This window comes from Egretta garzetta, unplaced genomic scaffold, assembly GCF_000687185.1.
Source record: "Egretta garzetta isolate BGI_Z169 unplaced genomic scaffold, ASM68718v1 scaffold329, whole genome shotgun sequence".
NCBI lineage: Eukaryota > Metazoa > Chordata > Aves > Pelecaniformes > Ardeidae > Egretta > Egretta garzetta.
Window position 1 is genome coordinate 4,772,935 of NW_009269999.1, and position 12,582 is coordinate 4,785,516.

At 34.1% G+C, this 12,582-nt stretch overlaps 1 protein-coding gene across 1 annotated transcript in view; it reads right to left on the bottom strand.

Annotated features, from left to right (window-relative positions):
• FUT8 (fucosyltransferase 8) overlaps positions 1 to 12,582 on the bottom strand; it is a 112,123-nt gene that overhangs the window by 13,737 nt on the left and 85,804 nt on the right. The window contains 2 exon segments of the mRNA XM_009647563.2: positions 2 to 86; positions 1,060 to 1,306. Of these exon segments, the coding sequence (XP_009645858.1) occupies positions 2 to 86; positions 1,060 to 1,306 (332 nt within the window).

Sequence of the window (12,582 nt, forward strand, 5' to 3'; positions counted from 1 at the left end):
GCCGCTCTTCAACATGTCCCATATATTCTTCAATGGGATGAAATGCTGCCTCTGTTCCTACTTTGTCTGTCCTTCGAACATGAACACTGGAAAAAGGCAGAAACTAGGAATTCAATTTATAAATACAATATGTACTTTTGCAACCGAAATTTTAACTTTAAATTTCATGCCTGTGCTTTTAAAATGCATATTAAATCGGATATATTGGGACACAAACTACAATGCAGGGGTCGAATGAAGGTAGTTAAAAATGCATCTTCCCCATCTGCTTGAAACCTAACAAGTCTTCAGATCTGCCAGTGGAAAAGTGGCCTACCGACAAGCCAACTAATATTTGGACAGAACTATTGTGTGCTCCTACAAAAATAAAGATTAAGGATTGAAGGAAAATTCTGGCAAAGGAAGAAACTTTTGCAGACTCTAGTATAGCAGCAGAATTTTTTTTTCACATTAGATGACAGTAAAACCTTTCTTCCACAAGCTGCTCTTTATTGCACATAGGTGCTTTCCTTCCTTCTCCCTGTATCTCCCCATACAGACCTTTCCAGTTCATAGTTAAAGCTAAGAGACAACAATAGTGAAAACACCAGCAGGAAAGGGAAAGGCACATACCATGTTCGGGTGCAGTCACAATAAAATTAGTTGTGGATTGTGGCATGTAAAATGTAGGCTTAGCCTTTTTTCCTCAAATGTAAAGGCTATAGGCACTTGAAAAGAAGACCCAGACAGAAAAGTGTCTGGAATACAAGCTGTAAGGCAATTACATGAACGAAATTCTGTATTACATTTCTAGATATAGAAGGACATATTAAAAAAACTTCTATTGAGCCACCTTTTATATATCTGTCCAACTATAAGTAGGCAAGTATGCTGAAGAAGTATTTGTAATCAACTCGTATTATGCACAGTTAAAAAATAATAGCTTCATCTAAGAAAGAACCCTCTCTCCCCACAAAATGCTTGAGGCTCTTGGATAACCATCATTAAACAATTGGTCCTGAACAGGAATCACTACTTATACATATTAAAGCACAGTTAAAAAGAAGACTAAATACCCACCCGATCACTGGATGTTTGAAACCAAGTTTCCTTGTGGCTTCCTCTATTTCTTTTTCTAACCAAGGCTGTGGACGAATCAAGTATTTGACAAACTGGGAGACCCACCACACTGCAGGATCCCCATGGACACGAATTAGCCTATCAGCCAGGTCTTCAGGGACAGCCAAGGGTAAATAAGGTGGCCGTGGGTGTAAGCTGTCAACAATGGGAAGTTCCACCACCTGAACATCCTTATCATTAGCTTCACCTGTTTTAAAATACATACTAGGATGAGTCAAGGAGTTTACTTTATTAATAAAGTTTTACCACTGGCAAGTAACATCCCAAAGATATCAGCTAAACTGTATCCTCAACTTCAAAAAGACTACCTAATCCTTGCTCTACTTTTTAAAAATAGCATTAAAAAATTAATAAAAATCGTAGATTTAGACTAGGTGCATGTACAAACTGTATTTAACAATCCACTCCAGTAGAACAAAGTTGAAAGTCCTTAAATTCTTAGCAGTGGTAGTAATAAAATCCAAAAAGTATTCCTGTTTATACATTCATACCTTTTTATAAACAACTACACCATTACCATGTGCTAAGGCTTACTTGGACCAGGCTTGTTATCTAAAGTGCTTAAAATTCAGTTACTTGTTTAAAAAATAAACAAAGAAATATTTTAAGGCATAAGAAATTGTTAAAATAACTATACAGCTCTGCTGCTCTTTTGAATACACTTTACTGCAGTAAATCTCAGCATTTCAGACATCAATTAGAACCAATGAATTACCTACTTTACTGACAGAAGGGGAGAAAGGACAGAGGAAACAGACAATTCCTGTCTTGAAGAACTTAAACTATGAAGATAAGTAGCAAATTAAATAGATCAAGGAAAAAAGCCAGGCACTGTGCAAGCATGTGATTTACTTACAGTTAAGAATTTGTTATCTTTTAAATACTAAGTAAAGTGAAATATACAGATGGTTTAGATGGGACTTTCATTCAATGCTCAATAGCCACTAAACATTTTTTAAAGTTTTTACAAATTGCACAAATAGAAGTGTCAACATAACTGATAATTCAAAGCTATTTTCATATACTGAAATAAATTATAATACATGACAACATAACACAAAGCATTATGTTTTTGAAACATTGAACATTTCAGATAAGATTTCTAGTGTGCTCATTTCCTCCAAAAGAATATTTTCATTGCCTGCAGTGCTTACTGGCAAGATGGCTAGTTCTCTGGTTCTCACCAGCCAGGAAAGAAAACTGTTTTAAATGCAAGCAAGTCAAACTCCTGTAACTGTTGATGACCAAGTAAACCTAATAGCTGAAAAAAAATGAATTCAGTGCAAGGATAATGAATCTTATTTTAAGAACATTTAAAAATCCCTGAGGTTAGAACACTTTTGCATGCACTAAAAATCATTTCAGTATATTTGTGACAAAATCCTAGAAATATGACAATTGCATGATTAAGTCATACATTGCCAGGCTGCTACATTAACACCAGTGATAACAATACCAAAACCAGTCAAAATTCAGCAGTAACTGTCTGAGATATGGTTATTTAAATAAGGAATGTTTGTTATGGTCAGGTATATATTCAATTATTTTTTAATAGATTTGGAAAATCTTTCTTCATAGATGTATCTATATGTTAGTATTTCATCAATGTGCTGTACAACACCACTATAAAGGAAACTTTTAGAAGAATTTCCCATTGAATATGTACTGCAGATATGGATGACAATTTTTAATTCAAGAAGCCAATTCATATTTTTACCATCTATTGTATCACACTTTGAGGAAAAGATTTAGTAGAAGTTCATAAATTTAGTAAAAATACCGAGCATTTAAGTTTTCTTATAAGATGGATAGTATTTTATCAGTATGTCTTCAGAAAGTTGCAATACAGAAAAGCAGCCTGAAGCCAGACAAGTGCTAAATGCGGTGCAGACGTGAAGCATTAGTCCAAAGCCTAGACAAAAAACATTTCGCTTGGGAATGGTATGAAAGAATGCTTGAGGTTCCATCCTTTTTGCCCTTTCCCGCTCAGCTGAGGGTGGCAAAAGAAGCAATAGCTATCTTAGTCAAGAGAACATATAAAAGCCTCCATTCTTATGTTAGAGAAGAAAATTCACTGCAATTCTTTTGAGGAGAAAAAGCAGAAATGCTAAGGAGCATAATTCATTAAGTGTGCTATCACTGACAAGTTTTTAAAAATTCTATCATTGAAAAAATATGTTGTTGTTGTATAAAGACAGTCATTTGGAAAGTCTTGCTATTGATAAAGCTGATTGAGCGATCTGACCCACTATTTGGCAGTGATCCTGAAAAGCACCCACTATGTCGCCCCATACTATTCAAAGGATAAGAGTGTGCTTCTAAAAATTCCCATGGGCTGTCTTAAGGTTTTGAAGAAAACGAGATTGGCCAGTGATAACTAGGAAAGCTCTCAGCATATAGCAAACTAGATTAAAATATACCAAAATCTCAAGAATACCAAAGATGATTATGGGGAAAAAAACCCACCACAATAGATTTCAGCTTTCAACTGTATGTGATACATTGTTTGAATATTAATGAAGTTGCAAAAGACTTGCTGAGAATTGGAAACAAACAAAATGTATTTCATTAAGGCAAAACACACAGTTGTGCAAAATTAACTACTAGATCATGTTAATGAGTGCACTTTTTGATACAGAAAACTACTTTTTGAGAAGGAAGTCAAAATATCATATGGTTATTTCACAGGGAAGATTAAGAGTTCTTTAGTTTGTAAAACTACGTAATACAAGACCCAATAAGGGAACTACCACTGAAAGTACGGGTAACAAATAGAAAGTCATAAAATGAAATGTTTACAGATACAAAGAACATGTTATGATAATTATGAATTTTGAAATGGTTACAGAAGCACCTCATGCTTCAGGACATTTGCCATTTACTAACTGTTGACAAAATAATTCTGACAGTGTTGTGTTGCGACAATGCATGTAATTGTTTTTGTTTTTTTTTTTAAAAATCAAATTATCAATATGGTCACTGCTATTTTCAACAGTGTTCTGTTTTGTTAATGGCTTACATAAAATCAGAAGTGGGCAAGTCTACTTAATCCACACATACAAACTTCTGATAAAGCACAGCCATTTGACATTGCTGATTAGAACATCTGTGTAATCAAACACACAGATATGTGAATGATTCTAGGAAACTTTTTGACAACTTTCTAGTTTTTATTACCTTTACTGTCATTCTGAACAATGAAGAAAAGCCTTGCTATTAGTCTTCACTCACTTTAAAATTATGACATAGCAGATGCAGTAAAAGTAAAACTTACAGAACTGCTTGCTTTTGTGCTGGACAAAAGCAGTGAAGAGTAACTCTTCAGTAACCCAAAGGAGTAAACAATTCCCTGCAACAGCCATACAGGCAAGTGACAGCTTTCTTACCATACTGATCACTTTTTTTTTTTTCCCCAGTGTTCCTTGAAAGATTCCTAATAGGTAATCATCTTGTCCTATTTTCAACATGCATAGTTTAAAAAACTTTCATGGAAATTTTGGATAGCAGAATATTGGTTTAGCTTATTCAGAAATAAGCTGCAATCAAAACCATTGATACAGTAGATAACCAAAACTCATTCAGACTGATAGGCAAGCGCTACCAAAATTACATTACAAAAATACTGTCACATTCTCGATCGATATGAATTGTAGCTGTTCAACTGAAGACACTGCAGTTGGGTTAAAAATAAGAATGATCTTTTGATCCACGCATTTCTTCAGTTTTTAGCTATGTATTCTCTAAATTTTGAAGTACCACAGTTCTTCTGCTTCCCAGAAATATTTTGTTAAATAATAGATAAGCCATAAAAGGTAATAATCCATACTAATGCTTATATCTTTTTCTCATGTTGATAGTGCAAATCACAGTATCATCATGTCAATCAGGTCCAATTCCCTGCTCAGTGCAGGTACAACTTTCTCTGATTCTGTGATCAAATGACAATTAACTTAGGTTGGAAGATACCTCCAGAGTTGTTATAGGACATTTACATTTCAGCAATACTTTAAGCTACTTCTTCCAATGTGACTTATTTTGCTTTTACAGTTGCCAAAATTTGCTTCTATAATTCTCTTTATAGCTTCTTTAAATTTCATATGATTCCAGGTGCTATTTCTCAGTTTGAATTAACCTAAGTAATTGTCCTCCAACGTTCTGCAACTGAATCCATTTTCCTTCACTGAATAATCAAAAGATTGAGTGCTTTTGTAATAGTCATAAAGTAGTGCAATATTGATGATACACTTTCATCTTAACAACATACTCTAGAGGAAAATCACGGACTTGTAAAGAAATTGATTATTATTTAAATGACCCATGCCAGTTGCACCACCTAGTTCATATTTATCACCATTTTTCAGATATGTTCATCACTAATAGATCAGTAATGCAGTTTCAGTTACCAGAATTCACACTGATTACTTTTTAAATACTGAAATGAGCTGCATGCATAAATTTGTTTCCCTGCAGTATCCCAATGTGCCTTAATTGCTTACTTTATAGCTCACAGGACTTACATAATTTTTCGTGATGTGGCACACTCTTACTGCCTGTCTACTTTTCAAATTTAATCTTTGTCCTACTAATTTAAAGCACATTTAGACACTTTTGCTATTTGCATCTTCCATATCAACTTCTTTGAAGCATGAAAAATGTTCATTTGGCTCAAAATGACCTCTGGAGTTTTGTCATTTTACCCTACCTTTCTTCCTGCCATCTGAACATTAGCTGAGACCTGCATTTGGATGGGCATTTTTGTTGGGTGTTCATTACTTTGCATGGCAAAATGTCAACCTCATTTCAAGTAACAATCAATACTATTAGTTAATGTTAACTGAAAATTTGTTTGAGCACTTTATTCATTCTCCTGTTATTTCAAAATTCATCATCTAATTTCAAAGTATTATTTCAAGAAGTTGTCCTTAAAAGTACGTCAAGGAACACTGTGCTAAGGACATTCCGGTTGTACAAATGAGAACTTTAATTTAATTTCAGTTTGTGTTGCTTGAAACACAACTGAATAAACTCAAATAAAATTTGAATAACTTCATTGCTTTTCCATTTTTATAATATAGACTTATTTAAGCTGATACCAACTTGCATAGACTAATCACAGCTCTATTTAACTAAGCTCTACAACCTGAAAAACTCACTGCCAATTTGAAACCTCACCCCAAGTGAGTGAACAATTCTAAATTCAATCACACAAGATATGTCAGAATGCTAGAAATGCCATTGGATTAGCATAGGATATGGTGAGAGGGACTGAATTTTCACAAGGCTCTTCATTGTCTTCCTGGCTGCTGTTACGTATTGCAAAGACACCATGTTCATGGTTCATCAACTTCAATGATATTTTCATGCTTTTCTTTGCAGAGCAGACAAAATAAAGAATGGAAAGTATGCAAAGTTCTGGTGTGTTATGCTATTTATTAACTGTCAACTAGTTCAGAAGAAAGAAAAAAAATGCTTTTATCTGTTCTGTGCTGCAGACTACATCTCCTGCAACTATCTTTTGGGCATTTCCAAATATTTTTAGTCACCTAGTTAGTTTTTCGTGCTATAGTTGAATTATAAAATTGAATTAAAATGAGATAAAGAATCTTACTTTTCTTTAAAAGTAGTCATTGTAAAATAACTTGTATATTTATTATTATTTTTCTCTAAGATTTTGCTTTGTATATTTTTAATACAAAGTTATTTAACTTGGTTTCTGATTACTTTCTCACTAGTGATCCACTTATTAATTTTTTTTAATCCTCCTTTATCTAATCAAGCCTTTTTAAGACAGGCAGGTATTGAATAAATTTAGTGCAATTCAGTTTGGGTTTTTTTTTTTTTTTTCCCAGGTTTTATATGCCATATGGGTAGTGTTGTCCCATTTGTCATCCCAAGGGGGTGATTCTTGATAACTTCAGGAGGGAATAAACAGAAATGTTTTCAAACATGCCAATGTGTCTTCTATCACTTTTCTCAACCCAGCACTCTCAAGGCTTTTTTCCTGCATCCTTTCCTCTTCTCTCTTACACAACTCTTGCAACTACCTTCACGTGCTCCCATGTCGCTTACCACTCTCTGTATTGTTCGCCTGTTGGAAAGTGACATCTGTGATCAGTCAGTCACTCCTTCTCACTTGCTAGTAGGTCTGAATATTGACTTCAGCAGCTGTATACACATACCCAGGCTATCTATTTTGAAGATTTCTGAGAGACCATGACAAGACCTACTTCTTTCAGTCAAATTTGGCCAAAATTCATCCAATACGCAGAACTTGTGCTAAGTTAGGATAAAAAAAGGAGCAGATAGAAAGGTACAGCATGATGACAAAACCTTTACTCTCACAAGAAACCTGGTTAAAATAATTCTCTGCCAAAGATGCTATTTTATCAGGCCTCCTCAAAAAAAGAAACCTTTGATGGTAGTCTTATTTCTGCTCCAGCAAAAATCCTACCTTTCAGAGCTCCTGAACTACCAACATGTCTTTGTAACACAAGTTACGCTGACTTTCAATAGTATTTGTTTTCTCATGTCATTCTGGTACTTTGAAAATCCTACCCATAACCAAAATGTCAACGTAAAGATAAACGGTGCTCTTACAGTCCTAATAAGTTAGGACATTTCAATTAGTGTTCTCACTCTTGGACCTAATGAAAGCATGAGCGGAGTGTATCAATTTCTGCATTTGAAATAACTATCTCTCTAACAAAACTACAGCAGAAGCATCTAACTGATGCCTTTAGGGCTTCTATTCCCTTTTTAGTAAGCTCAGGTGAGCTGCATTGTAAAGACCTATATTTCTGTTTCACTCTGTTGAAAACTTCTCGTCATTAATTAGAAGTGTTTTATGGCCATTTGTCACGTCAATTTGAGAGAACATTAAAAAGTAAAGATTTTTACCTTCCTCAATTGTTTAGATACCCAGCATGCCAGCTGGAAAGTTTACAGATTAAGTGTATGATTGCACAAATAGACTTCATGTAACATTTAGTGGAGGCATTTTCAGCAGACTGTCAAGCTAAGTAGAAATCAAGAAGCTTACGAGTAATTTATTTTTCCTTTCATCTTTATATATTCAAACTGCTTTTGAACAATGCCCCGTTTCACCTAAACAGCCTATATGAAAGGGGTATCTGTCTAAGAAGAGCTCAGGCTCCCTGGCTACCATAAAGTGTCATAAAATGTATTTCCAAAGGCAAATACAGCTTTATAAATGCAACGGGTTTTGCCATGTTATCCAGGTTTAGTCATTCATGTAAATGGTAGTCAAAGTTCATGATTTAAAAGTAAGATTTTGCATAAGGATAGCTGAAATAACTTAGGAAAACATACAGAAAAGATCTTTACAACAATATTAAAGAAAAATTAATTTTGGATTTGATTTGAAACAATTCCATGGAAGCTTAATCTCTATTTCAGTCTAATGTTAATTACTATATACCTGAAAATACTTCCAAATACTTGCTTTTAATATTAGGTTGTCTTTTCTGGAATAGAAGATGAACAACTTACTTCTATGATAATCCTTTAACAGCTGCGGGGACTTATCTGCAGGGACTGATCTCTGGCATGCATGTGCTAACTGGACATACGTATGAGCCTGTAGCAAGCATGTATAAGCATGCAAAAAACAAGACAACCTCAGGATAACATTTTAGGAAATGTAAAAGTTTTCAACAGGTCATGAGAATGGGACTTAATATTCGGAGCTGGCTGTCCAGGCATCTAGTCGAGAAGGACTCCCGGTTTAGGCAAGACATTTACTGTCTTTTTGAGCTACCGGTCTGTAACTTGAGCTCCCAATCTTGTCTTGTCCTAATTTGAACAGTTTTGAACATTCTTCTTTCAATGAATTAGTAAAAATACCTTCATATGCAAGTCCAGATAGAGCTTAACCCTCAAAGTAAATGTAGACAAAAAGATGTTTTAGTTAGCCATAAATAAAAGAGCAGAGAAAATAAAACTGCTGTGCTGTTGGAAATTCGTAGCAGTGAGGCACACTTCACCTTAACAGTGCAACTGAAAGAAACAGAGAGAAACAGGGACACATGCTACTGCATATGGCCTACTAACATAAAAGGGGGAAAACCAACCCTGCAATAATAGAAAAGAAAATTTTTCTGGTCTTCAGTCATAGCTTGTATGCCCATTTTCAAGCAGTCTATCATCTGAAGACAGAAATTTTTATTTTCCAAATAAAATAAGGGGAAAATGTTATGGAAGAATCAATAAAAACCAATATAACTCGCATATAAATATAAAAGTTTTCTCTATAGCTATTACAGTAATAAAGTATTATTAATTTGCACACTATTAGAAACTTAAAACCACTATTGTTTCTCATAGGAGTTAAGGGCACTTGCAAACAAAATACCTATGTTTCTGAGATTTGTCCCAGGATTTATGTAATAGCAGATAAAGGCAAACAGGTTCTAATGATTTCTCTACAAAACATGTTAGATGGCATTCGTGGACATGTAATGCCAAAAATATGAGGTTATAGTAAAGATTTTTTTCTTGGAATATTAAATATTTATTGTTTCATATGAAATGTTAACAAAAGAAATTTGTGTCTTCCGATGTAGATAAATCAATGTAATAAAATGCTGGTTTTCAAATTTCTCATCTGTTCAGAAGACTAAGAAGAAATCAGTGGGCTGAGGGCCTAAAGATTGAGAAACAGAAATATAAAATGCAAGAAATTATTACTGCCTTAAAAGTCTTGGTACAGCTTTCAGTTATTTCTCATGGTGGAAAAACTGTATTCAGTACCATTTGCCTACTTGGTTCCTTCCTCATGCCTAACAAAATACATAGCAATAGAAGCATCTTTTCAGTATGACATTCTGAATCTATACAAGAAATAGACCTTGAGTAATTAGCTGACATTTTTAAGTACTTTTTCACTCATTACTCAAATGCAAAAAGAAAAGAATCCTTTAGGATTTGGTGAAGTTATACTGAAATTAATGAAAAATCTAGCCTTGAACTGCAGCATCTCTATACAGAATTAATAGTATCTGCATTAATAGAAAAGATGACTCCATACTAAATGATACACTAATTATCAGAGCGATAACCCATAGTTCTGGGTTGCTTTTCTGGGATGCTTTTCACCTGGAAATGGTGGTAACCATTTTCAAGACACAGGAAGGGTTTGGATGAAACATTTTCATGACTTGAACTCAACCCAACAGCTTCCAGTTCAGATTATGTTTGCTTAAAGATTACTTAAAAGTAAGTAATATTAGCATAACATTGCTGACATTGTAATGACTAGTGTAATGCATTAGAAAATAATTTGACACTTGAATGCAAGTGATAATTTCCTCAAAATCTGAGAATGCTTCAGTTTGGATTGAAATTTACGCAGCCAAACAAAGAATTCAGATTAACATTTGAAACTTTGTTTGAGACCCAACATATTCCTGAGGTAATTTTACTCTCAATTTGCCTAATGCTGTCTCTTGATATTTAAAAAACAATGATTTTTTTCATTTGAACACAAAACACACTTGTATTCTTCCCTAGTGTACACGCTACAGCACAACTTTTCAAGTACAGAGTGGTTATCTTAAATCCAATAAACTCTAATATAGGCCAATTTGTAGCTTTTTGCTTATGAAACAATTCTTAGAAGAATGACGGTTAAGCAAAAAACTTTTACAGTTTGTAATGGAAACTTAGCATTTGTTTACCAATCAACCATGAATTAGCGTGTGTGAGAAAAGTTTGCAGTTAATCACTAACCTCCTAGTACTAGTTTTGCTAGTATATTCAGGCAACATCAAACTTTCAGAAAAATGGAAAAGCCATGCTTCAAAAGGTCATATTTCATTTGAACAGCATAAGATATGTGATCAACTATGTGATCAGTTATTGGTACCACTGCAGAGAACAAAGCCAAGAGTCCTTTTTTCCCCCCTTCATGCACTCCTTACATTTCCAGGTCTACAAAATAACAGAAGTGCTCCAACTTCCCCAATCAAGAACATATTTTTTTATGAATAAAAATCCCTTGTTCTAGGTCACCTTCATTCACTTCAACATATTTAAATGATTCTCATTGAACAATCATTGGCTAGTCTGCTTATGGTCCTGCCCATTCATGGAACTATTATCAATAATCGCATTTTATACAGACATCAAATCTTAATATAAATTAACAATGACATAAGGACAACTCACTGTATAAAATCTCCATATTTTTGCTCCTTGAACATTATCAGATAGATAGCTCAATTATATACATCAAACATTAAAAAAATATATACATCCTTACTTCTGCCACTGGAAAATTCACTAATAATGGCTCTATTTAAAAGTAATGTATTCCCTGTTTATCTCCCATCCTGCTAAAAAATGCTGCTGACATGGAAAACAACCTCTGAGAACACCATTCCTTCATCAAGAATAGATTTAATGTAATTCCTCATACAATTAAATGAGAACCAATAGTACACTTAGTCTATATAAATTGCTTAATCAGAATCAACATTCAATATTGTGGGCTTGATTGATTATAGTGTGAAAGAGCACACAAATACATTTTATGAGGAAGTTATTAAAATACAAATGGATTTGGTTTAGTATGGCAGATCTGGGATTGCACAAGTGAACTTTGTGTCACAGGTTGTAAGTCTATATTAGAAGTACTGCTACAAAAAAACCCCAAAGCCAAACAAACAAAAAAACCCCAGCAAAACCCAAAACCCACTGAAAGACCGAAGGCAAACATTCTTTTATGTAAAAACAAAAGAAATAAAGCTAGTTACAAGAAGTTACTGCATCTCCCATAATTCTGATTTCAGATCATTCAATCTTTCAGGAATAAGCAGAATGACAGTGTACAGATACTTGATTTTAACACTGATCACACTTAACATTCTTTGTGAAAAAGTTACAGCTATTTATATACTTTCTCCTTATATTTTTCTAAAAGAAAATGGTATTCTTGTGAACACAGCTGCGCAGAAAACTGAAGTATGTAGTTTTCTTCTTACAGACAAAAAATGCAAAATATTTGCAAAAACACCACATCATCAACAGGGCTTTACTCCGATCTTGGGAGAGGGGACAATAGAATTCAACTTGCTTTGTTCATGCAAGCCTTTCTGCTTCTGAAAAGGCTGCCAAAATAGCAGTCAATGGCAGCAGTGGCTCAAGAAATCCTTACACTTATTTCAGAGATGCAACCAAACATCCAGTCAGACTGGTTTTGAACCATGAACTTATGATCTGAAACTGAAAAACCTTATTCTCACTGTACATTAACTGAGCCACACAGTTCCTTTAGTATTACCATTTAAATAGACACTCTCTAATACTGAAGGTGAAATACTAAAAAGCAAATGTTAATCACGCACTAAGTTTAAGAACAAGTTTTTAGGCAAAGGTGTTACTATGTCATACTGGTCACTGGATGTGCTTCCACACTTCCTAAATAGCAATATGTAGCCAGATCTC